Source organism: Oenanthe melanoleuca, chromosome 7, assembly GCF_029582105.1.
Source record: "Oenanthe melanoleuca isolate GR-GAL-2019-014 chromosome 7, OMel1.0, whole genome shotgun sequence".
In the NCBI taxonomy this organism is placed as follows: Eukaryota; Metazoa; Chordata; class Aves; order Passeriformes; family Muscicapidae; genus Oenanthe; species Oenanthe melanoleuca.
The window spans coordinates 27883677-27906761 of record NC_079341.1 but is presented as its reverse complement, the minus strand read 5'-3'; the positions used below and the strand labels follow the sequence as shown (position 1 = coordinate 27906761).

Below are 23085 nucleotides of genomic sequence, written 5' to 3'. Positions count from 1 at the left end.
ACACTTAATACAAGATTTAGGGGTATTATCTCTGCAAGTCTGGACAACTCAGATTATTGCATTCTGCTGCTGTGAATCAAATATGAATCTAAGCACAGAAAAATGCATCTTTTGGATATCTTTTCAAATGTCATTGCTCATTCTCTCCAGCAGTTTGAAAAATGAAAATGTCCTTTCTACAGTGCTTTATTTTGACTTGCTGATTTGATTTCCTTCCACTGCAGGGAGGAGTAAGAGATTTGACATAATTTGACCTCAAGTTATCATAAATAGCTTTGGTACCTGACACTGTCTTCTTATTAAATTTACCCATCTCTCTCTGTGTTCAGGGATCTATTTAAGTTAATCTGTGCTTCTGCATGAAATGTATGAACACTGAAGTGAAATGCTGTCTGTTCAGCAGCACTGAGCTCTGGAATTTGACTGGGACTGTGGGAACATTGCAGCAACCCTTGGGAAAAAGCCCCAAGGCTGTGACTCTGCTTTATTGGGGCAGTGACTCTCAGATCTGAGCTTTCTGTATGCCTTGTAAAGGGATTTTTCATGCAAACAGCCTCTCATGTAAGGCAGATAAAAGCACATCTACACGTGGCACAGAGAAGTGTTCCAACTAACTTGTCTTATTCTACTTTTAGTGAGAGTATTTATTGGCCAGGTTCCCCTGAAACTTAATATCACCCACGGGAAGTACACAGAGCTCTTCCACATTGAGAGGGAGATCCTGGAGATGGTGAGTGTCCCTGCTGGGACTGGCAATGCTGATGGGGCAAGTCCCCTTCACTCCTCTTATGTCTGTCACGTTTCCCAGCCATTCAGTTGTAGCCATGTGGCTCTTGGGCAGTTGAGAGCCAGTGCTGGACAGGCTGTTGGCTTCCCCACAGGCTGTGCCATCAATGGCTGCAAGCAGACCAAGGGCTGGGGTGGGTGCATCTGTGCAGTCCTTCCCCAGATCGCTGCGTGCACCAGTTCATCCTGTTAGTGGTTCCTGGGCTGGGTGCACCTCATTCCAGCTCTTTGGGGCAGGTGATTTAGAGATGGGAGGGGGTGCTGGGTGCAGTCACTGCATGCTGCCTGCACAGCTTGTGCTGGGGAATAAATATAAACTACTACACAGACCCGGGTCAGGGAAGATCTGCAGTCTCCAAGGGTGCTGTTTGCACAGGGCTCTCTCCCTGCTGACATCTGGCTCATCCCTGACCTTTGTGGTCATTACACAGGCAGATGCCCATGTCAAAACCCCTGGAGCTTTGTTCTTGTCCAAGGCTGTGCAATGGTGACTTTGGCCACCCCTCACTGGCAACAGGGCAGTGCACCTCTTTTATGGAATTTCTGGGGTGCTCAGAGCCCCCTTGGTCTCAGCAGGCATCTCTGGGAAACACAGGGGATGGTGTCAGTGACCCAGGAGGACTGTCCCATGCCACATCTCATGGGGCTGCCTCCTTCCAGCATCCCTGGGGCACTAACAGCTGCTCTCTCCCTCCTTGCAGCTCAATGCATCGCTGTCAGGCTTGCCAGGATACCACCACTCCACAGTTCAGGCAAGCAGGTAAGGCTAAGGCTCCCAGGGGAAGAGTGAGAAACTTGAGCATTTGGGATCTTCAGCTTGAGATCCAGACTCTCCATTTTGAGACAGTGCTGGGCTTGGCACAACCCAGCCTGGCAGTGGTGCAGGGCATGAGGAATGCCTGAGCAGCTTGCCAGGCTCACCTGGTACCCTCCTCCTGCCTTGGGGATGGGCTGCCCAGGAGGGTTTATGGCTGGTTCCAAAGTGAGCTGCCAGCATCCCTTTCAGCTCCATATTCTCCTCTCTGTATTGGTTAGGGTTCCAAGGGCTGTTACAGTGTGAGGCTCTTTCAGTGTGTATGCAGTCTGAGATAAGCATCTCTTGTGTTGATAGCAGTCCTGTGTGTAAGGTGCTAATGATAACTTCAGACTCACCTGTGATACTCAGGGTTCTTCTGTTTTGTTTTTTTTTTTTGTTAGGGAGGCAAATGTTGTGCATGTTTCAGTGCAATCCACGTTCTCTTTAGCATCCAACGTGACTTTCTTCGATGTTATCAGCAGTGTGAAAAGCTACATTAGAGCTTGCAAATCCCCCACCGAAGCCTGCCAATTCATCTCCAGCCTGAAATCACTCCACAGAGGTAAATAACATCTGGAAGGACCATGGCAGGAGGGGAAAAGGATGTTTTATTTGGCTCCTTTTATAAAAGGGGGAGAATGTTTTGTCATTTGGAAAAATCCCTCTGAATCTTTTTATCTTACTTAAATGAGAGTCATCTTAAGAACTTCCCAGCACAAAAGGGATCCAGATACCAAGCCTTATCTTTGCCACATGTGTGAGAAATCTGCCTCTCTGTGAAAATATTGTGCAGCACAGGATTAGAGACCTTGTAGGGCAGCCTTTCATCTCTGGGATGTGACACTGGGCCCAGCCAGATCAAAAAACCCTAAATCTTAATTTCACACTCACGGCTGGGAGCCAGGGCAGTTGTGTGAAAGCCAAGAGACAAACCCTGCCAGTGAACTCGATTAGAGCTGCTGGAGCTGCCTGGTGAGATCTGCTCTCCTGCCTGCCCAGCTGCAGTGCTGCAGGCTGTAAAATGGCTCACAATCAAGACCTTTTGATTTCTGAATTTTGATTTTCTGAATCCTCCATCTGCCCAAGGGGAATGTGGATACAGCAGAGAAGGATGTGGGGAAGGACACCAGTGTTGTGTGTGACCTTCTCCAGGTGAATCCCAACACTGTGCCCTGGCATCTCCCAGTTCTCACCTCCTGAGGGAGTGATACAGGAGATTTATCTGGGAGAAGGGGTTTATCTGTGAGAGGTACCTCAGCATTCCTGAAAGAGTTTCCTGCAAGGAAACTGCTGCACGTGGTATTTGGTGACTTTTGGGTTCAAGGCTTTAGTGTTTGGCCTGGAGCAGGATGAAGGATGGCAAAACAGCCTGGATTTAATGGGAAACCCCTGGTATCATTTTGGCAAAGTAAAAGTGTAGATGAGAAATTTAGTGTGTGCTTTTATTGCAATGTGCTGTATTTTGAAGCTATACTCTGCCCATGGATTGCTTTAAATTCTTTGGATAAACCTGCTCAGTTTATACCTACCCATTACCTCTGATACAGTGCTTCTGTAAAGTCAACTTCTAAATTGAAATAAGCAGAATAAGAAAAAATTATATTCTTGTGTAAGTACCCAGAAGAAAAGATGTCAGTGAAAAGAAAAATTGATCTAGCAAGGAGAGGTTTATAAGAGGAGAGTGCCAAATGCGTGGCATATTTTCCATAAAATCCTATTCCTCATGAATATTTATTCATTCCATTTAGTCTGACCTCCCAGTAAAAACAGTATATTTGATGTCACAATTTCCATCATTTATCCACAGTTTTGCTGAATGTTCATTGTAACAACTCTGACTTTCTAAATTAAAACACTGCTTCAAAGTAATGTAAATGACAGTACTTTTTTTTTTTTTTTTAAATGAAAAAATCCAGTGCTTAATGCTGAAATGGAAAAGAATTGGTTTGGTCTAAGCAAAACGTTTTGCTTGATATAAACTTAAAAATTGATTTGTTGAACTGTGTCAGGGGATGGATGTGTTTGAGCTTGAGCCAAACCAGAGTTCTCTTTTTCATTTCCCCTTCTGCTTCCGAACTGAAACATTTATTATTCACCCCTTCTATTAGTCAGTACAAATGATGGTAGATGTACAAGAAATGGTGACATAGGGTAATGTTGACTCCCTCCTAATGGAACAAATATTACTTAAAAAAAAAAAAAATTAAAAAAAAGATTAAAGCAGCACATCAGCTGAATGAGATGCCCAGGTAAAGCAAATGTGCATGAGTGTGGGTTCAAAGAGAAGCATGCTGATTTTGGCCACCTCTTCCCAACAGCTGGCAGCTTGTGCAGACAGAAAGACCCTGAATGTGACAAGGAAACTTCAGAATGCACTGACTTTGATGGAGTTGCTCTCTGCCAGTGCAAAAGTGGGTACTTCAAATACAACAAGATGGACCACTCCTGCAGAGGTATTGCTCTTTATGTGGTGTATTTCTCCTGAATTTTCCTCAAAGTTTTTGTTCCAGTGGAAATGAGTGTGTGCCTATAGTGCTGTGCATGCAAAACCCTCAATATTATGAATAAATATTAGCAGCTCAGGTTTCTTTTATTTAGTTAAGGGGCTTTTCAGCAGACACTGAAGACACAGTCTCTCTCTAGGAATAATATTATCTCTTTCTGGAGCATGCTGTGAATCACAGTGATTGAGGAGAGGCAGAAAGGGGCCTGACTGCTTTGGGCTCCAGTTCAGTGGCACAGAGCAGAGATGACGTGTGTCTCTGCCTGTTTTGATTTTGTCTGAACTCTCAGTGAACTTGGGGGAAGTGCTTTAAACTCAAAAAGCTTATATTGATGTATCATCAGTATTTTAAAAATTTTGTATCTGAAAATTATTATGACTTTTTTTTTTCAGCTGGGTTCCAAATAGAAATGTTAAGCTGAAAGACTGCATTATTTTGTAGCTACTCCAAAGATCAACAAATCTGGTTTTGCTGCATTTTAAACAAAGTCTTTACATGCCAGTGTTCAAAATGACTTCTGGAGGATCAGGATGTCCATTCCCTAGTTTGTGGTTGTTGTTAGACTTCTTATGAGGTGCAGTTTTCTGATGACATATCAATAACAATTACAGTAGTGGTAATACATTGCTGCTGGCACTGCCTGCTGGGTTGCCCTTGAAATAGGCAGAGATGTTTTTTTTGGTTCCAAATCTGAGAGTGAGAAAAATGTGCCTGGAAATATCTGATATGCTACAGACTCTGGGAGGCAGCTCAGAGATGGGCATCTCTGCATGCCAGGTCATGGCCCTGCCTCTCCTCCCCTCTGTGGCTCCTTTGTGACAAAACCTTTTCCTTTGTGTTTTCCCTCCTTCCCCTCATCTTGTATGTTGGAGAAAGCATTTTTTTTTGGAAATATTGAGCATCTCCATCAACCTAGAGAGTCAGAGAGGGGCTTCTGTTGTGAGTGAGGAGCTGAGCTGAAACTTGGGAGGCTTTTACCCAATTCTTGTTCCATCATGGACAGTGGGGACGCAGGGAAAGTTACTCCATTTGTTTTGTTCATGTCTTTTGCCAAGCAGTGAAGATAAATACCTGAAAGGCTGTGAGGCACTTGGATGTGATGGTTGCAGAGGGCTAAGAGATCCAAGACCTTGTACATGTGATTACTCCATACTTATGGAACTTGTTTGCTGTGGAAAATATAAAGTCCTTATCTGTAAACAGTGAGGATTCCACCTTTAGCTCACTGCTGTCAGTAGGAAGCATCTAATTAATCAGCCTGAGAGTGTCTGAGGGACAGGGCTGATGTTGGGTTTAGGCTGTAGGGCAGGGGCATGGGGGCAGCTCTGACTGCATGGTGACACAGGATTGGTGCCACTCTCTGACAAGATGCCAGATTTTCATTATCACTTGTGCCCATCTGGGCAAGCCAGGTGGGATTTTTTAAAGGCTTTTCCAAAAGCCAAGCTATGGCCCCCTTTTGATACTTAGGGCTATTTTGCTGATAAATATAGCACACAATATACCAGCCTCTTTGAAAATCTCTGCCCTTTGAGTGCCTAAACAGGAACCGAGGTCTCGTGAGCATCCAGCCATTGTGGGCTGTGCAAAGGTGGTGCACTAGCTCCAATTCTGGCATTTGCAAAGAGGGAAATGCCTATTGTGCTGCCCTGTCCGGTCTGCCCCGTGGGAAGGCTGGGAGAGCTGGCTGCCCTGACCCCCAGGGCTTGTTCTGTCCTGCTTGCAGCATCTCCTCAGGGACAGGCTTGGGGAAGCGTGCCATGGGCAGGGAAGGGCTGGCTGAGCACAGCAGGTCCAGCTGGGTACCTCTGGCTGTGCTGCTCTGGGTCACTGCTGGTTTTCAGCCTTCTCAGGATCTTCTGGGCTATTTCAGTAACTGAGCAACACACCCTGTGTGCCAGCTCTTCAAGGACATGCTATTTTTACTAGCACAGAGTGTTTCTGGGGTGAAGCAAGGAGCAGCAAAGCAGGTTTCCAAAGAGACCCCTGAGTGTCTTTTGGGAAGGCAAAGGAGTCCTAGGCTGAGGAGCACAACTCCATAGCTTTGCTTGGCTCCTGACACTGAGGCCTTTCCTCTGTTCCCTGCTTGTGTTTGGAACCTTGCCAGGTGAGTGTGACAGTGAGAACTTCAAAGGAGCAGGAAAGATGCCAAAGGAGAAAGCAAAGTGGCAGGAAAAGACACAGGGAGGAGAGGAAAATACATAAGCACCAACTTGTTAAGTAAGACAGAGAAATGCATATTCAGGATCTTGCTTTTCCTCTTTTCTGCTCCTATATCCTCCTGACCTGAGAGCTCTGTGCCAGCGAGGTCCCAGGGCTGCTCCTGCCCGTGGCACAGCTCCAGCTTTGAGGTGTGTGTGCCTCACACACCTTGCTGGGCTTGGGCTGAGCTTAGGCTGGGTCCAGCACCTGTCTGCCTGCCCCTGCTCCTGCCCCTGCCCCTGCTCCTGCTCCTTCCCAACATGCAGGAGGTGGGCTGGGGCTGGGATCCGGGGGCTGCTGTGCTCCTTAGAGAAAGCAGCTCCAGTGAGCTGTGAGCTGATGCCTCCCTCCCTTCCACTGCATATTTTGTTACTGTGGTTGTCTTTGGTAGAATGTTCACTCCATAATGTTTTCAGTCTGCTTTTGTTAGCAAGGGAAAGGAGCAGCCCATCCAGTTTCCTTTTGCTGATGCCCCAGTGAGATGAATGAGCCAGGCAAGGATCCTTTGGGATTTATTATCCTTGCCCTGGCTGTTTGTTGACTGAGGCTCTTAACTCTTTCACAGTTACCTCTGGTTTTTTCCTTTACTTCAAAAAAATCATCTTAGAGGGAGAAAAATGTATCTAGTACAAAATGCATCACAGTGCAATGCAACAGGGGGGCTGTGTAATGAGCTCCACCTTCCCCATCCCCAGCTCTGGAAAAATAAATGGAATGAGGGGAGTGGTGAAGAAATGGAGGGGATATGTAGGGCAAAGAAAGGTGTGCAAGATCAGGTATTGTGGGCATCACCCCCCACCATCACTGGTACCAGTGGCTACAGAAAGTCTGTGTCTACAGGCACTGAAGTGAGTGCAGCAGTGTCACACATCCTGAGGATGTGAGGTAGGCAGAAGATGGGAAATTTTGTTATCCCTGGCTTGCAACATCTATTTCTGGGAACTAGAAATCGAAAGGGTCAAAGAGAACCTGTGAGTGTTCACAGAAAAGCTGCATTAATTAGGGAGACTCTCAGTGGCCTTGGCTTTATTAAAGATAAAGGAGTGATTTGGTGGTGAGAAGGAGAAATCTGATCATAAGACCTTTTCCAATCTAATAAGTAAATATCCAAAGTCTGGAATTTGACACTGGGGTAATTCAGACCAGAAAGAAGGTGAATGTTTATAGTGGCTGAGGAAAATTAACTTTGTGAGCTTCTGACCCAGTGCTGTGGTTGATTGTCTATCACTGAAAATATTAAAATCAGTCCTGGGTGTTTCTCTAAAATGTTGCTCCAGTCCAAATATTTGATTTGAAACTGGAATTAAATTCAAGGAAATTCTGTGACAGTTTTAAGCCAATAGTGTTTGAGGGGGTGAAAAATCCATGAGTACTTTTGCTTTCATTGAACAATCCTCTGTGGAATGTGCTACAGGGGTTTTCCAGACCCTTGGGTGATGTCCTGCAGACCCCCAAGGGCTGCTGTCTGTGCTGGCCATGGCTTGTCCCTCTGCCCAATGTGGCTGTGTCTGTGTCACTCCTGGTCAGACCTCTGAGTGACCACCTTCACTGCCTCTGTGGAAAGCAGCAGATCTGCCAGAGCTCAGGTGGGACTATTGCTGAGAAAAGCAGTGATCTTGTCAGTAATTTGAACCTCACGGTTGTGTGTCCATCCCCTTTGCTGTTCATCAGAAGGGTAGCACAATTTCCTCAGATAATTTAGGATAGCTGTCCATAAGCATGGAAATTACATTATTTTGAAGTGCTGGTTCCAGTTTTTCACCAACATTTTGCATATAGCAGTTTTCTGGATTATTTAGACCTAATAATTTCAATTTATATTGTATAGTAGCATATGATATCTCAAAATTTGATTTAGCTGCAAATTTAAAAAATCAGAAAAGAAAGTGACAGGAGAAAAAAAAAATTAGCATTCCACTTTGGGTTACCCTGTGTTTGCATAATGTCTTGTTGCAGTACTAACATACATGCATGGGCTTTCAAGATGAAAACTGGAGGCACTTGCAGATTTTTTACATTGCTATTTTGTGTGAAGCAGTTCAAGTGTGGAGTGAGTTTTCATCTGGGCAAGAAGCAGCTCTGCTGGGAATGACATTGCCAGCAGCCCCCCTGTGCCAGGCTCCAAACTGGCTGTGCTTGGGAGCCCTGAAATGGTTCCATCAAGGCCAGGGGAGGTGGATTTAGGTGCAAGATGCTCTCCCCAGAGTGAGGACACTCAGCACCCCATCGAGGTGCATCCATCCAATGCCCTGGGCGGTGCAGGTGGTGCTGCCCTGGAAATCCCTCCCGGCTCCACTGCGGGGTGCTCACGGCTCTTCTCTCTGCTTTCAGCCTGTGAAGATGGATTTAAGCTGGAAAACGAGACCTGTGTGAGGTATGGTGACTGTTCTGCCCTCCTCCCACCCCACCATCCTTGCTCTGGTGACCTGTTGGCACATCTGAGCTGCTGAAACTCCCTGTTGTTCTCTGTTCCCAGCTGCCCTTTTGGCTTGGGTGGATTCAACTGCGGAAACCGTGAGTACCAAATTTCATTTCTTTTATTTTCTGCAGTGTCAGAAGTAGGAGATTTGAAACACATAATTGCAAGTGACTGTGTCTAAAATGCAGTAGGCACACACTACTTTTTTCAATGCTTTTTGTTTCTTCATTTTCTGTTAAAAGTCATTTGGTGGACCTTCTTTGGCAAAATTGACTTAATGTTGTCTCCTAAGGAAAGGAGATCTCCTTTCCCTATATAATAGCACATAGAGTGGGCACTCTTGAAGCAAGATATTTGAAGGTGAATCCATTTGAGTTACTCTAGCAGTGAAGGGAATCTGTTCCTTAGGGAAACAAGAACTTGTTCTTCTTTCACTTGAAAACTTAAGGCTGTGTTGCTTTCGGGGAGGGTGGAAGGTGGGAAATAAACAGCTAATCCCTTGGCATGGGGACTGTGGATATGTTCCAGTGGGGTTTAAAACCACCCTGCTGCTTCTCAGCCTCTGTGTCTCCTTCTGCAGCGTACCAGCTCATCACGGTGGTGATTGCAGCTGCAGGAGGGGGACTGCTGCTCATCATGGGCGTAGCACTGATTGTCACCTGCTGCCGGTAGGTACCACTGCCTCCTGCAGGAGCTGGGACAGAGGCTGGACAGGGCCCAGAGAAGGACAGAGGATATTTATTGAGGGTCCTTCAAAGGCCACACCCTGGCAGTGCAGTCGTGGCCCTGCCTGGATGGCTACAGGATGGAAGCAAAAGAGGGCTTGGTTATGAGATCTCATATTTTTATAGGTTTTAGTCCATTTGCATGCAGAAGTCAACTGTCCAATTAATAGCCTCAAATCATGCAGTTTCATGCTCCTTGCTTGCTTGCTTGCTCTCCTCTTTTCACATTGTTTATGCCTAGGGCCTGAAGTTTGAGGATGTTGTCCTTGAGTCCCCAGCTGGAAAAGGACTGTTTTGTCTTCACCATCCTGTGAAAAGGTCCTAGTAACCCTTAACATAAAACTAAAAGCTGCACACCCAAGCAGAACAGAAAAATTTAGGACTTAAGACATCACCACTGCCAGGCCTGGCTCAGCCAGGGTACGCTCCCTGGATTGCACCAGACTCAGAGCTCCACCTGTGGACTCTGGAGGATTAAAACATAGGATACCTAAGGACCAAAACATAGGTGAGGACATAAGCTAAGCAAGTGGGTTAATCAGAGATACTGAAGTACCACACAAAAGCTTTCATTTGGAGAATTTTTAATTTTTTTTTCCCCCAACAGTCAGGCTAAACTATGGACTGGGTGCCTCTTAAAGGCACACCTGGAAATCATGACCTCTAGGGATGGAGAGGCAGGGGAGCCCTTCCCACACAGAGCTGTAAGGCTCTGAAGCCACAAAGCAGACTCTAAAAGTGCAAGCTAAGTAGAAAGGAGCAGTTTAGGCAACAGGAGAGGTTACTTGCCATAGCTCAAGTGCTGTTTTGAGTGTATTTAAGGCTATTTTCATTTCCCTTTATGGACAAGTCCTGCATGTGCTCTCACTCTGTGTGCCTCTCCCTCTCACACACACACACATACACACCTCATTCCCATGCCAGCAGGTGGCTTTGGACAAGATGTGCTTGCCTAGGAAAATCTGTTTTGTGATTTATGCAATCTGAAAAGGGATGCCTTGCAGTAACACCCTCTCCCCACCATTCCAGTCCCCAAATCTAGGATTTCAAAGCTCTCTGATGAAGCTGGCAATTGGATTTGTCAATAATATGGATGTGGCAGTGCTTTGGTTGTGCTCCTGTTACCCCATATTTTGAGCCAGGGGGATGCCAGCAAACCCCAGGCAGGAGATGCCCAGAGTGCAGATCTCCACAGGGATGGATTGATGCTCTCATGAGTCCTGGCCTTGGGCAGCTTATGTGACTTCCTGAAGAATACTCTACTTTGAACTGGAAATGTCACCAAAGTCACTCCTATACCATTATAGTCCTGGTGGGACATTTGGTGTCACTCAGGCCAGCTCCTTGCTGGTCTTCCTTCTTAGGCATTAACATAGTGCCTACAAGTGCTAGAGTTAATAGCATGGGGGCTGCCATATGTTTTTCTTCCTCAATTTCCATTAGTTTTTCATTGACTTAGATGAAGACACATGTTTTTAAGAGACAAGGGGCAGAGCTGGAATGAGCTGGAACAGGAGAGGCTCAAACTGAATGAAGGGGAAAATTCTTCCACCAAAGGAACAGTAAGGCAGTGGAACAGGCTGCTAAGAGAGGTTGCTGTGTAACTTTGGAGATTTAAAATCCCAACAGATAATGCCCTGAGATGCATGGTCTGATTTCATATCTGACTTGGCTTCAGAGCAGATTATTGGACTATAGTCCTTCTGAGGTGATCCTTGTTCCCAGGCAAGATTCATAACACCAAGCAACGATCTCTCCTGAGATCATATCAGAAATGTATACAAGATAGCAGGATAAGTTGTAAGTGTTCACTTTCCCTCATTCTTTTATAAACAGGAAGAATAAAAATGACATAAGTAAACTGATTTTCAAGAGTGGGGATTTCCAGATGTCACCCTATGCTGAATACCCGAAGAACCCCCGGGCACAGGAGTGGGGCAGAGAGACCATCGAGATGCAGGAGAATGGAAGCACCAAGAACCTGTTGCAGATGACAGATGTGTATTATTCGGTATCTATCCACAGCTTAACTTTTAACCCTCTGTGCCTCATACAGGAAAGAGATACTCCTTTGTTTTTGGAAGTGCAGATCCCTTTCCTGCAAGATAAAAGGGCAAAGCAAGTGTCTTCCATAGACAGCAAGGCACCAGGAGTCCTATGGGCTCCAGCTATTACCTGGGGTGAATATCACAAAGAGATGTCATTAGGAAATGTCTAGGGATATTTTGGTAAAAATGTCCAAAAATCCCAATCCTAGAGTAGAGAAGGACAGTTAAAGGTTTTGGATTAACTGCTCAAGTCCTTGTTAGCAGTTTTCTCCTGTCCACCCTCACTGATGAGGTGGGAGGTTGAAACCTCTGTCTGGGGAGCTTTGCCCCAAAACAGGAAGATGCTGGTCAGTGAGGACCCATCTTTTCCACCATTCCTTCCCTCTGCAGGGTACATAAGGAGCATCCCTCAGCTCTGAGGGAATGAGGAGTAATAGGCTGTGTAGGGCACAGACAGACACAAGCAGAAGATGTTATGTCATGGTTGGTGCCATCTGCTAATGGCTGCATCCAGAGCTGTGGTGCTGCTGCATCATCTGCCACTCATTTTCAGCAACATGTGCTTAAGGTGTGTGGAGGTTACTCATGGGAGTGAAGGTCACAGGATTTCACCCAAATCACACATTCTGGTCTCCTTGCTTTCCAGAGCACAGAATAGAGAGCATGACTATTTTCCTGGTTTATAATCTAAGTTTTTCAGTAACCAATTTACTGGGTTGCATAGCGGGAGTCAAATAATCCTCCTTCATGCTTCCACTAAGAATGAGATATTTGAAAATGAAAACGCATTTCCTAATTATTTTTTTTGAAGACTCATTATTCTGGGAACTAGAAAGGGAAACTTTTTGGCAAGCAGGAGGTGATGAGGGCCTTGCCCAAATCTGCTCTGTAAGATTGAACCAAGAGGCTTCATGCTATTCACTGGGTGAAAGGATTGTACAGTTTTGATCTAAGACATCAGTGTTCCTCCACCAAGTGCCTCCAGGAGATTTATTTAGTTTCAAGAAGGGAAGAGAAAGGAAGGTCAGATTGTTTTGTGTTTGACATATAATTCAAGGGCTTGTGTTGGGAGAGGAGGTACCTATGGTAAATGGGGAGAGAAGTGCCCAGGTAATACTCAAATCAGGAGACTAACTTTGATTTTCTAGAATTGTCTCCTTTAAGGATGGTTCTGGGATGATGTCCTTTCAATAAGTTGTTTCAATACCTGAGCTCAGCTGTAGATTTTTTTAGATTAAAAATTAACTGTGTACTTAGACCACACTTGGCAGAGTCAGGTAAACTTCAAGTCTGCTCATTTGCCAGATGTCAAAATTAGATTTCATCATAATAATCCCTTCAGGCAATATAGAAAAATCATTCTAGATTACAGAGATCACTAGAGATCACACTGTTCCCTCTAGCTACTGAACCAACAGCAAAGAATTGTGGTAAGGCTGTGCCTGAAGGAGGATTTGAGTGTGAGAATAAGACTCTTTTTATTTACTGTTTTTTGCTAATACAGCCAACTGGACTGAGAAATCCTGAACTGGAAAGAAATGGACTTTATCCTCCCTACACTGGTTTGCCTGGATCTCGACACTCGTGCATCTACCCTGGGCAATACAATCCGTCCTTCATCAGCGACGAAACCAGGAGAAGAGACTACTTCTAACAGAGAGTGGAGAGGGAGTGGAAGATTGGCACAGCTGTGTGGCCCTTAATCCTCAGCTTCAATCTGTCTCCTGGGTAGTTCAGGCCACATCAATCTTACTCTTCCCATTTAATAGGAAGGACTTTGAACTTCATGCTGAGCATTGCTGCCCTGAGGGACGGTCACAGTTGCTGAGCAGCAGAGAGGAGGAGGAGGAAGAGGAGGGAATGGCTCAAGAAGCACATCACCAAACCAGAGGGAAGCTAACACATGTACTCCTTGTTTGTTCTTCACTACATGGGCAAGCATGGATCAGCACAGGCAGAAGAAGTGTGCCCAGCACTCTGCATTGAATACCACTAGGGAGTGTCTTGTTTACAGATCTCCTTCACTGTTGACTCTGCTTGTCTTCCTAGCCAGCCTCCATGCAAAGATTCACTGTGCAGCTGCTTTTGGTCAGGCAAGTTTGTCCACTCCCTCTTAGACCACTGCCTTGCTGTTGGCTTCATGCATGTCAGGGAAGCTGGCTTGTCTTCTGGCCCTCACCTTCTCACTGGTTAAAGTTGTCTAGATTTCTGGGTCCTTGCTAAAGCCCAGTGTCTGGCAATATTGGCTGAATTCATGGGTTGATTGTCTCCAAGGGGTGCAGGAAGGTTAGTCACACCACTGCAATTTTAATGGAAAAAAAGGCACAATTGTTCCTCTGTGCTGCTTTGAAAACCTTCTGAAAATAGGGAATGTTGTTGTTTTGTCAACCAATGTTATTCAGAAGTGATGCCACTACACACCATCATAGTGCTTCCATATGGGATCCTTTGGGGCTCTGTTTTCCTGCAAGGATTTAAATGCCTGTAGACACAGCAGTACAATATTAAATAATTACTTACAGGGAAGAAGATGAGCTGTGAATTCAGAATGCTTTTTATGAGGAATTTGTGAAGGAATGATAATGCTATAGCTTGGCTGGGCAGAGAAATCTGAATTCTGGGCACTGAAGGTGGGATATGTTTTCAAACCTCCACAGTCCACCTTGAATTTGTAGGAGCTGTGGAGGCTTTTAGTGCATTGGAAAAGAGGGCTTACTGCAGCCAGTTGCATTTGAGGAAGAGAAAAACATGATGCTTGCAATCCTAGCATAGCAAAGGTCACTTATGTTGAAGTGTTTTTCTTTCTTCCATCCTAGTTTCGAGTGATTCAGACCAGGCAAGTTTCCTCACCCAGGTGTGTTCGTTCATATTAGCAGAAGCTGAAGAATGTAAGTTATTGCATTTCTCACCAAAGATCTGTTTGAAACTCATGGACTGTATTCTGACCTAAAGTGAGTGTTGAAAGAGATCTTATTAATCTCAGAACCCTGGAATGGGTTGGAAGAGATCTTGCAGATCTTTTTTTTTCCAACTCCTCTGCCATAAGCAGGGACACCTTCCACTAGACCAGGCTGCTCAAAGCCACATCCAGCCTGGCTTTGAACACTTGCAGGGATTGGGTAACTTCTCTGGGAAACCTGTTTCAGTGCCTCACCACTTTCATAATGAAGAATTTATTTCTTACAACTAATCTAAATCTACCTTCTTTGCTTTAAAATAATTTCTCCTTATCCTATCTCTACATGCCCTTGTGAAAAGTCCCTCTCCAGCTTTCTTGTAGACTCCTTTAGCTACTGGAAGGAGCTCTAAGGTCTCCCTGGAGCCTACATTTTTCCAGGCTGAACAGCCCCAGCTTTCTCAGACTCTTCATAGGGGAGGTGCTCCAGCCTCTGACCATCTTTGTGCCCCCTCTGTTCTCATTTCTTCTTATGGGACCCCTGAACACAGACAGCCCTGCAGGTGGGGTCTCAGGAGAGCAGAGCAGGGGTCAGGATCCCCTCCCCACACTGGCTCTGGTGACACAGTTGGCTCTCTGGCCTGTGAGAGCACATTGCTGGGGCATGTTGAGCTTCTCCTCAACCAGCACCCCAAGTCCTCAGGGCTACTTTCTATTCTCCAACAGCTTGCATTTGGGATTGCCCCGACACATGCGGGAAATGCAATTAAATATAAAGAAGTTTATTTACCACTTATCTTTACTGCACTGTTAACCTGCGTCATCCAAACCCTGTTTAGATACCAGCTCCAGATGCAGCTTCTCCTGAATGTGACTGTGCTCTGAATTCAAGGTGGCTGCTTGTATGAGGACAACAAATAGCACAGTTCCTTAGTCACTCACCCATCATATCTGCAGTGTGTACATAAGCTGATATTCCCTTCTCCCCCAGCATGCTTTAAGAGACACAGTGCCTACAAGTGAGTTCATCAGGGTGCTCAGCTCACTGAAGCCCTGAGGATCGTGGGGTTCATCCCCCAAGTGCCTAACCCCAGCTCAGATGCTAATGTGTTGAGTGGCTGCAGGAGCTCTCCATCAGAGGGCAGGTACTTGCATCCTACAGATGGTGTGAGTTCCCACATCCATCCCAGCCCTTTAGAGGCTGTTGTGTTCCCTACCAAAGGTCAGTAACTGATGCCCAGGGGGAAGCCAGATAGCAGCAGGCAATTATTAGCTGTGTTGGCTCAGCAGTTTCTGGTCCCTGTTCACAGTTGTTTCTGTTTCCTCAAAGCTTCAAGACAGGAAGGGTGCCATGGATATCCTTGAGAAGGCACAGTTCTATGCACCAGCCTTAGCACACAAACACAGTGCATTTTTTACACCTCAGCTCTTGTCTTCTGTCTAGAAGCAGCAGTGTGAGCTTGTAGCAAAACAGAACTTTATGGATGCCTGGGGCAGTATCCTTTGCACTTACACAAACTTTTGGTGACAATGCATGCAACTTTGTGCCTGTCTAATCTACAGTCAGCCTTGCAGCTGGTAGTACTCAGCTGATCTCAGCTGTAGGGGGAAAAGAATGCTTATGGGAAGTACAGATGCCTAAGGAGCTGTATTGAAGGAAAGCTCTACTTACAGTGTCTAAAATGTTATAACAGGTAAAGCACAAGAATTGGCTGCCACAGTGATCACAGATTTCATCCAGGACAGAAGGGTCTGCCTTTCCCCTGGTATGGAACAGAGTTATGTCTTTGTTACAAAAGAAAAGAGGAAGATTCACTTAATGATAAATCCAAAGCCTATAGAGAAGCACTGGACTTAGTCCCTTTTAAGTGAAGCAGCTTGTGATAAGGAGGTGTCCCAGCAACGATGAGAACCCCATGATTTAACTCTGTGCCAGCATTTCCTCAGGTGGGGAAGCATTTAGGCCCATGCTTACAGGAAAAGATGTTTAACTGCTTGGTTAGTTCAAAGACTAGGAGATGAACTTCTGCATGTCAAGCACAAAGGTCAAAATATGACATGCCAACTCACAATTGCAGATCAGTCCTTCTGCACAAAGGGTATATGACAGAAACTTCTGGTCTTTATCTCCCAGCATGTTGCAAATTGCAAGTGATTTGAGGGGAATTGAGATAGGATTGTTTCTAATGAGAGCATGAAAGTTTGCAAGTAAGATTTTAGTATCTTAATGGTCTTCAAATTCTTCCTAAATTGTATCTGGAGAGAAAGAGACTCAGTAAATCCAGCAGGATTTTCTGAGTGAGGACTGCAAAACTTGGAATTTTCTGAAACAGAGTGTCATTGCACTGAAATTTTCTCTCTGCCAATGGAGATAAACATTGTGGCACTTATTATGAGGGTTCATCCATTGCAGCTCGACCTTCTATTTAGCTTGTGTAAGAAAGGAGTCCCAGAGCCAATGCACAGTCCCCTGGAGGAGGAGGAAAAGGGTCTCTCCTGACCTGCCACAGCTTTTTGGGTGTCTTGGGGAGCCCTGCCCAGCAGGCAAGAGAGGGGTTTAGGCAGGAGGAGTCAGCACCCAGATGAGTGCAGGTATTTTCCCCTACAGTGTTCCAGGAAGTTTTTGTGAATGTGACAGAGGCAGCCTGGGGTGATTCATCCCCTGGATCTTCACCAGCCCAGCTGGTGCAGTGCTTCTATCTTCAGCCAGGCACCTCCCAGTGCCAGCTCCTTGGGACAGAAGGGGTGGGTGCAGTGCACTGTGCTGTGTCACAGTTTATGATGGCTCTTTTACTGCCAGTGCTCACTGCCTCACCCCAGCAGCAGGGACTCGCCCAGCCACAGCAGGGATGCAGGCTGCTTCACTGTGTACAGCTGCCACCAGGATCCTCTCTGTGCCTGCCATAAAACAACACCCTCTGGCAGGGGAGTGGGGCCTGTTGCTCCTCTTGGGTACAAGAAGGGTCTCTATGTGCCCTCAAGCCCACTTTCAAAATCAGATGCTATTCAGTCACAACCTAACTCCCTGGAGGATGTCTAAATACAGCTTATTTCTCATCTCTCTCTTAGATTTTTTCTAGCTGCCCCGATATGAAAATTTTGAGCACACTGGATGTTTTTGCCAAGGAGAATCACTCTCTACTATCCAAGAGAATAAGAGGGAAGTGGCATGTTTTTGGTCTGGAGAATGCAAGTGGTTCAGCCAGATGTAGGGAAAGGAAGAAAAAACTACACCAGCACTGCTCATAAATCTGCTATTGCTCCTAGCTGCTGTGGAAAGTGAGGGCAGCAGTCAGCAGGGTCGTATGGGCAGTTGTGTGGGTGTATTTTTAATTAAATTTGGAAAAAAAAAAGTTAATTTTGTTGCTTGAGGGGAAAAGTTGTGAGAGGTATGTGTTTGCTGCTATGGTGCTCTGCCAATTATACTGACAAAACACCTTACCCACAGAAATACCCCTGACAGTCAGCACAGGAGAGGCAGTGCCAGTGAACTCATCAGCAAAACACAGATTAGAGGAATCTTTCAAAAGTCATCTTGAACATACAATCTTCCTGTGTCCTGCTGCTTTCCCTGGCCACCCTCCCAGCTGCAAAAAATCAGGATCATTTTCTCATACTGTGAAACTCCCAGCACTGAGCTGGGCTATAGGTGGGTAGAGCAGGCCACTTTGATGCCCTTTTCCCCCACACTGGAAGCGTTGGGTTTTATAGCAGCAATGAATCTCATTGCTCTTGTGACATTTCCTGCAAGAACCCACTGGCACAGTTGTGTGCTGAGTTACCACTCATGAAAGTTATCTGCCTCCACACTGCTGGGTAGTAAAAGGCTTTAAAAATAGCAATAAATTGCAGTTAGAGAGAGGTTTTTGCCATTGTGAAGTTGTTTGTGCCAGTACTTGTACAGGGTGTTTGCTGGGACCTGAGTGAGTGCAGGGTGGGTTTGCACACTGCTGCAGATGCTCCAGGCTGCTTTCCTGGGACTTGTCTCTGATGCTGGCCAATGGCCATGCCCATTCCAAACCCAGCTGGAAGCTTCATTCCCTAACAGTAATCTTTAGCTTTCTTCCTTAAATTAACAAGAACGGATGCATTTTATTTAAATGCTCTTCCTATGCTGACTAATGTTTTTTCCTCTTTGCACACAAAGGATGTAATCCAGCATCCATTACAGTGACTGGGGATACTCTCCCATGGACTGTAAAGCAATTTTTTTTTTAGGCCTGAATTACTCCACCACCAGGGTCACCTGCTTGTAGTGCATGCTTTCCCATGGCTCTGTGTGCCTATTTCTGTGATACTGTTCCTGCCTTTCTGTTTCATATCTATATATTTTTTTAAGCATACTTATTACTGTAGCAGGACGTATGTTATGTGAGAATGAACACAACAGCTGCCTGGGAAAGGAATGAATGTGAATTTTGTGTAGCTGTTTTACTGGTCAGCCAGCCTGTTTCCTATGCTGTAGTATCTAGGGTTGTAGAGATGCTTCCTGCTGTCACACATATCAACTGCTCTGCAGTTCACTCTTACCTGTCCCTTCAGAAATTAAGCAAGAACTCCTAGTTTCAGAAGGGGTATGTCCTATGTGCTTGTAAGAGTTTGGGACCTTTTCAATGTACACTTAATTCTTCATTCCCTTGAACTGCTGAAATTGAAAATCAAGAGAGAAATTAATGAAGGAGTAAGAAGTACCAAAATTTAAAAAAAGAGAAAAAAAGAATATGCTTACTTATTTTGCAGAAGTGTGGCTTCAGTACTGTGAGGTAATGTGTGGGATGACACCTCTTCTGTGTCTAGTCTGTGTTGCATAATATCCTTGTTGTGAAAACACCTAGAGAGGGAACCTATGTTCCTCCCAAGTGGTATTTAAATGCTAAATCACTCAGTCTCTGTTTCAATGAAATGCTAGAAGGGATGTGAATCTTACTTGGGTTAATGACAGCAGCAGGCAGACCCCAGGTCTGCAAAACCCTGTATGGAAAAGTCCTGTAGAATACAGTAAACACTGATCACTTATCTTGAATATGGCTATAGAATTTGCTGGACATAAATCTTCAATAAAATCTGCTAGGATGGGTTTACTTTAAAGAAAAAAAAAAACAAAAAACAAACTCAACAGGATAAATACTTACTACCTTCCTTTTTAAAAGGAAATTCTGTTAAACTCAGTCATTTACTTTAAACCCATTATATTCTACAGGACTTCCTCCTAGTGGAAGGTGAAACTTGGTGTGTAAAATCATAATGATTTATTTGAGCAGCTTTTAAAATTGCAGTAGTAAAGCTCACCTTTTGTGACCTCTCTTTCAAAAGATAAATTTTCAGCATTTGTTTGTGCTTCTTTACAACCTGAATGTAAACCTGCTTTACGTTTTTGACATTGCTCCATTTCCTTCCCTCTGTCTCTGAATGTTTGCTTCCAAGTCTCTGGGGTTCTGAGGATGTTTTCCAAACCAGTATTATTTAAAGTTGTATTATATTTTCAGTCTCCACTAATTATGCAGAACTGTAGTAGCAAAATATAATTTTTAAGGATTGGATTATTTTTATACCTGCATCCAATATTATTAATTCTGGCGTTCTAGTCAGTATCATAAAAAGATACAATAAAACAATGAATATTACTATGTCCCTGCTTTTTTATTGTCTTTAGCTTTGCCTGTAGAGGGAAACATAAGTAATTTTTGGGTGGCTTTTATTATTATTATACATCTAATCCAGAAAATGAGAAATTGCATAGAAAAGAAATAGCTTTTGTTCTTCTGATGGTGCTTCCTGATCAAATAACTAACTTGAAAAGCAAAGAGGAAATGGGTATGTCCTGTTAGTTGTGCCAAACAAAATTCTGCTCAGCTGAAATACAAGATGTGTTCTGATACATTTATCTTGGTGGCACCAAGCAACTCAGTCTAATTTTAATTTTTGCTCAGTTCAATTTTTGCTGAAACTGGTAAAGTTGTGTGTTTACCTGTGTGAGTGCTGGAGGGGAGGAAAACCTCAGGGGAGGCAGGTGCAGCAGGGCTGTTTGCAAGGGCAAAGGGCTGGACCTGACCACCATGAGATCAGTCCTGTCCCAGTAAAAACCACCAGGGACAGTGAAGGATACCCAGCTGAGTGTCTCTCAAAGGAAGAATCCAGATGGACACCAGGTCCAACTCGGGCTGCTGAGAAGAGGCATGATGTGGAAGAGCATCTGGAGCCATGGCAGGTAGGTTCATTTGGGGCAATTTTTTCCTGTGTTGCTCCAGAGCAGTACAACTGTGACATCAATCTGAAAAGTTAGGTGGCCAGTCTGAGCACACCACCTGGCTCCCCCAGTAGCCATGAAAAAAGAGACACATCCACACAGAGCAGCTCACCCCAAGGTAAGAGACTGCTCATTTCATGTTAATCTACTTCCTGTGGGATGCTGGTATCTTTTAGGAAATTGACAGTGTAAAACCATGGGTCACAACATTTCTGTGGGACTGTGTAAAAGATCTTTGGGGTTATGGACAAGCACATGATTTAACAGCCCTGCCCACTTCAGATTTTCATGCCAGTGCCTCTGAGAGCACTGAATGCATCCATAGTGTGTGCCCTCAGACTCTTGGGAACCACCTGAAAATAAGTTAAAGAGCATCTACTTCCCCTGATTATATGTGAGTCTGTATCCATAGCTAGATCTTTGATTTAGATTTCTGAATGTTTTTGGGGTTTTTTTTAATTTTTAGCTAATTAAAACATGTATTTCTACTTATATATGTCATATATAGTGAAGGAACCAAATTTACATGAAATAACAAAATGCATGGGAATCTAGTAAAGAAAAGGATTAAAAAATGTGCAGGAAAAAAGTATTGAGCAAATGCACATGAAGAACTGTAAAAGAGAATTTTTCCTGCTGTATGTCTTCTGACAGCATGATTGCCTCTTGATTACATACCCTTTCTAATAGATAGATAAGGCTCTTTACCTTTCATTTTCCTGCTATAAGCAAGTATTGACAATACAGCAGCTACTGTTACTAAACATGGCATATTTTTTATTCCATAATAATTGTTCATTGTTCTTGATTGTCATATCTGAGTTTTGGCACACAACAGTTTGATTTTACAGCCTCTGGAAAGTTATTGAGTTATTTCTGCAAAGTAAGCTTTCTCTGCAGTTCCTTGCAGGATATCACAACTGCTGTGGCTGTGAGAGTCTGTCAGGACTAACAGACAACTTTTTATTGTCTAGATGTGTGTTTAATGACTTAATTAGTAGGTGCAGCACAGCTGCTATTTCATTGGTATCAGTTCTCCTATTTTGTTAATTCTCTGTCTGTTCTCCTAAACCACCCTACAGCAAGCAGTGGGGCACATAGAGCCTGTCACCCTCCTTCCTGGAGTGACACATGGACAGGGATGGAAGGCAGAGATGAAAACTTCTAGTCTGTGAAGATGTATGTCTGTTCAGTGCATTATTTCCTGGAGGACCTGGGGCCTTTTGCATTGCAAATGACTCACACTGCCAATGTGATTGTAATAAGCATAAACAACCAGGTAGGAATGGTAGCAAAGTTTAAAAATATAGGTAATACACCAGCTCCTGATGTGCATTCACTGTACAGAGCAGTTCTGATGTGGAGGACTGCACACTCGACCAGTGGTCTCTAGCATAGGCAGAAAAACTGCATTATTTACACCTGCTGAACACCTGGCCCTCATTTTCAATAGTGCCCTCAGAAGTTCTTTTGGTCCCACACACTTGCTTCACAGCCAACAGGAAGATTTTAAGACCTGGATTAATCTAGCTGCACCTTGAGGCAGCATTGGAAAATCAGACTATCATGAGGACTGAGGAGTGTAAGTCTGGGAGATGGACATTGCCAAGGATGGGTGACATACAGCTGTGCCACTCTCCAAGAGCCAGGTTTCTGTCCTCTGCACATCCATTCCCACCTGAAGAACCTGCTGGGGTCTGGGGCTGAAACATGTTATTCTAACCAGACTTTGGGATTAGTTTTGGACATCCCCTGAAGCTGGGAGGGTGGTGGTAGCCTGAGGTGGAGGCTGGACACTGGCCAAGCAGGGAGGTACAGCACACTGGGGAAAAATGTTTCCCAGGCATTTCCTTCTCTTATTCTATCAGCTTCCTGGCAGAGCAGTTTTAAGGAGGGGCCTGGAGGAATTGAGGGGTCTGTGATGGGCAATGTGCACGGGAGGGAGCAGCAGCAGGGCAGGGGCTGAATCCAGCATGGCCTGGGGACTAGGGGCAGGTGTGGGGAGCAGGTTGCACTGGAGGGACTTCAGGGACAGAGATACAAAGGCACAGGCAAACCCTCTCCCCCAATCCTCATTTCAGGCTCAGCATCCTGAGCAGGTTCACAGAGAGACAAGGCAAATCATTCCTTGTGCCAGCAGAGAGGCACACAACCATTTCTGCTGTCTGTAAGCCAGCAGAATTTCCTGGTTCAGTGCAAGTTAAAAGTTACAGACAGCCCTAAGCTCAGGAATGACTTGAGTAATACTCTGCTCTCTCTCACCCTCCTTCACTCAAGGAGATACACCCTCTCAATATAGAAGATTACCCAAGACTGCATTTCTTGTTCTTAAAACAGAAGATTAAACAAAAGCAGATGAAGGGAGAGGCATTTACCACACTGAGCTGTTACTTGGCATTCAGAAGTGTGTTCATGACCTGCTGTGTCAGTGGGGGCTGCCAGAGGAGACCAGCTCCAGCACC

General features: G+C 44.8%; 1 protein-coding gene across 3 annotated transcripts in view; it reads left to right on the top strand.

The window, feature by feature from the left end:
• HEG1 (heart development protein with EGF like domains 1) overlaps window positions 1-20000 on the top strand; it is a 50109-nt gene extending 30109 nt beyond the window's left edge. For 2 of the 3 annotated variants that reach the window (XM_056496516.1, XM_056496515.1), the window contains exons 12-20: window positions 636-730; window positions 1488-1546; window positions 1984-2144; window positions 3901-4035; window positions 8620-8662; window positions 8765-8802; window positions 9288-9375; window positions 11269-11443; window positions 12985-20000. In XM_056496516.1, the coding sequence (XP_056352491.1) occupies window positions 636-730; window positions 1488-1546; window positions 1984-2144; window positions 3901-4035; window positions 8620-8662; window positions 8765-8802; window positions 9288-9375; window positions 11269-11443; window positions 12985-13134 (944 nt within the window). In that variant the 3' untranslated portion in view covers window positions 13135-20000. The remainder of the gene's footprint in view (window positions 1-635; window positions 731-1487; window positions 1547-1983; window positions 2145-3900; window positions 4036-8619; window positions 8663-8764; window positions 8803-9287; window positions 9376-11268; window positions 11444-12984) is intronic. The other variant, XM_056496517.1, reaches the window with a different exon arrangement.
• The last annotated feature ends 3085 nt before the right edge of the window (window positions 20001-23085 follow it).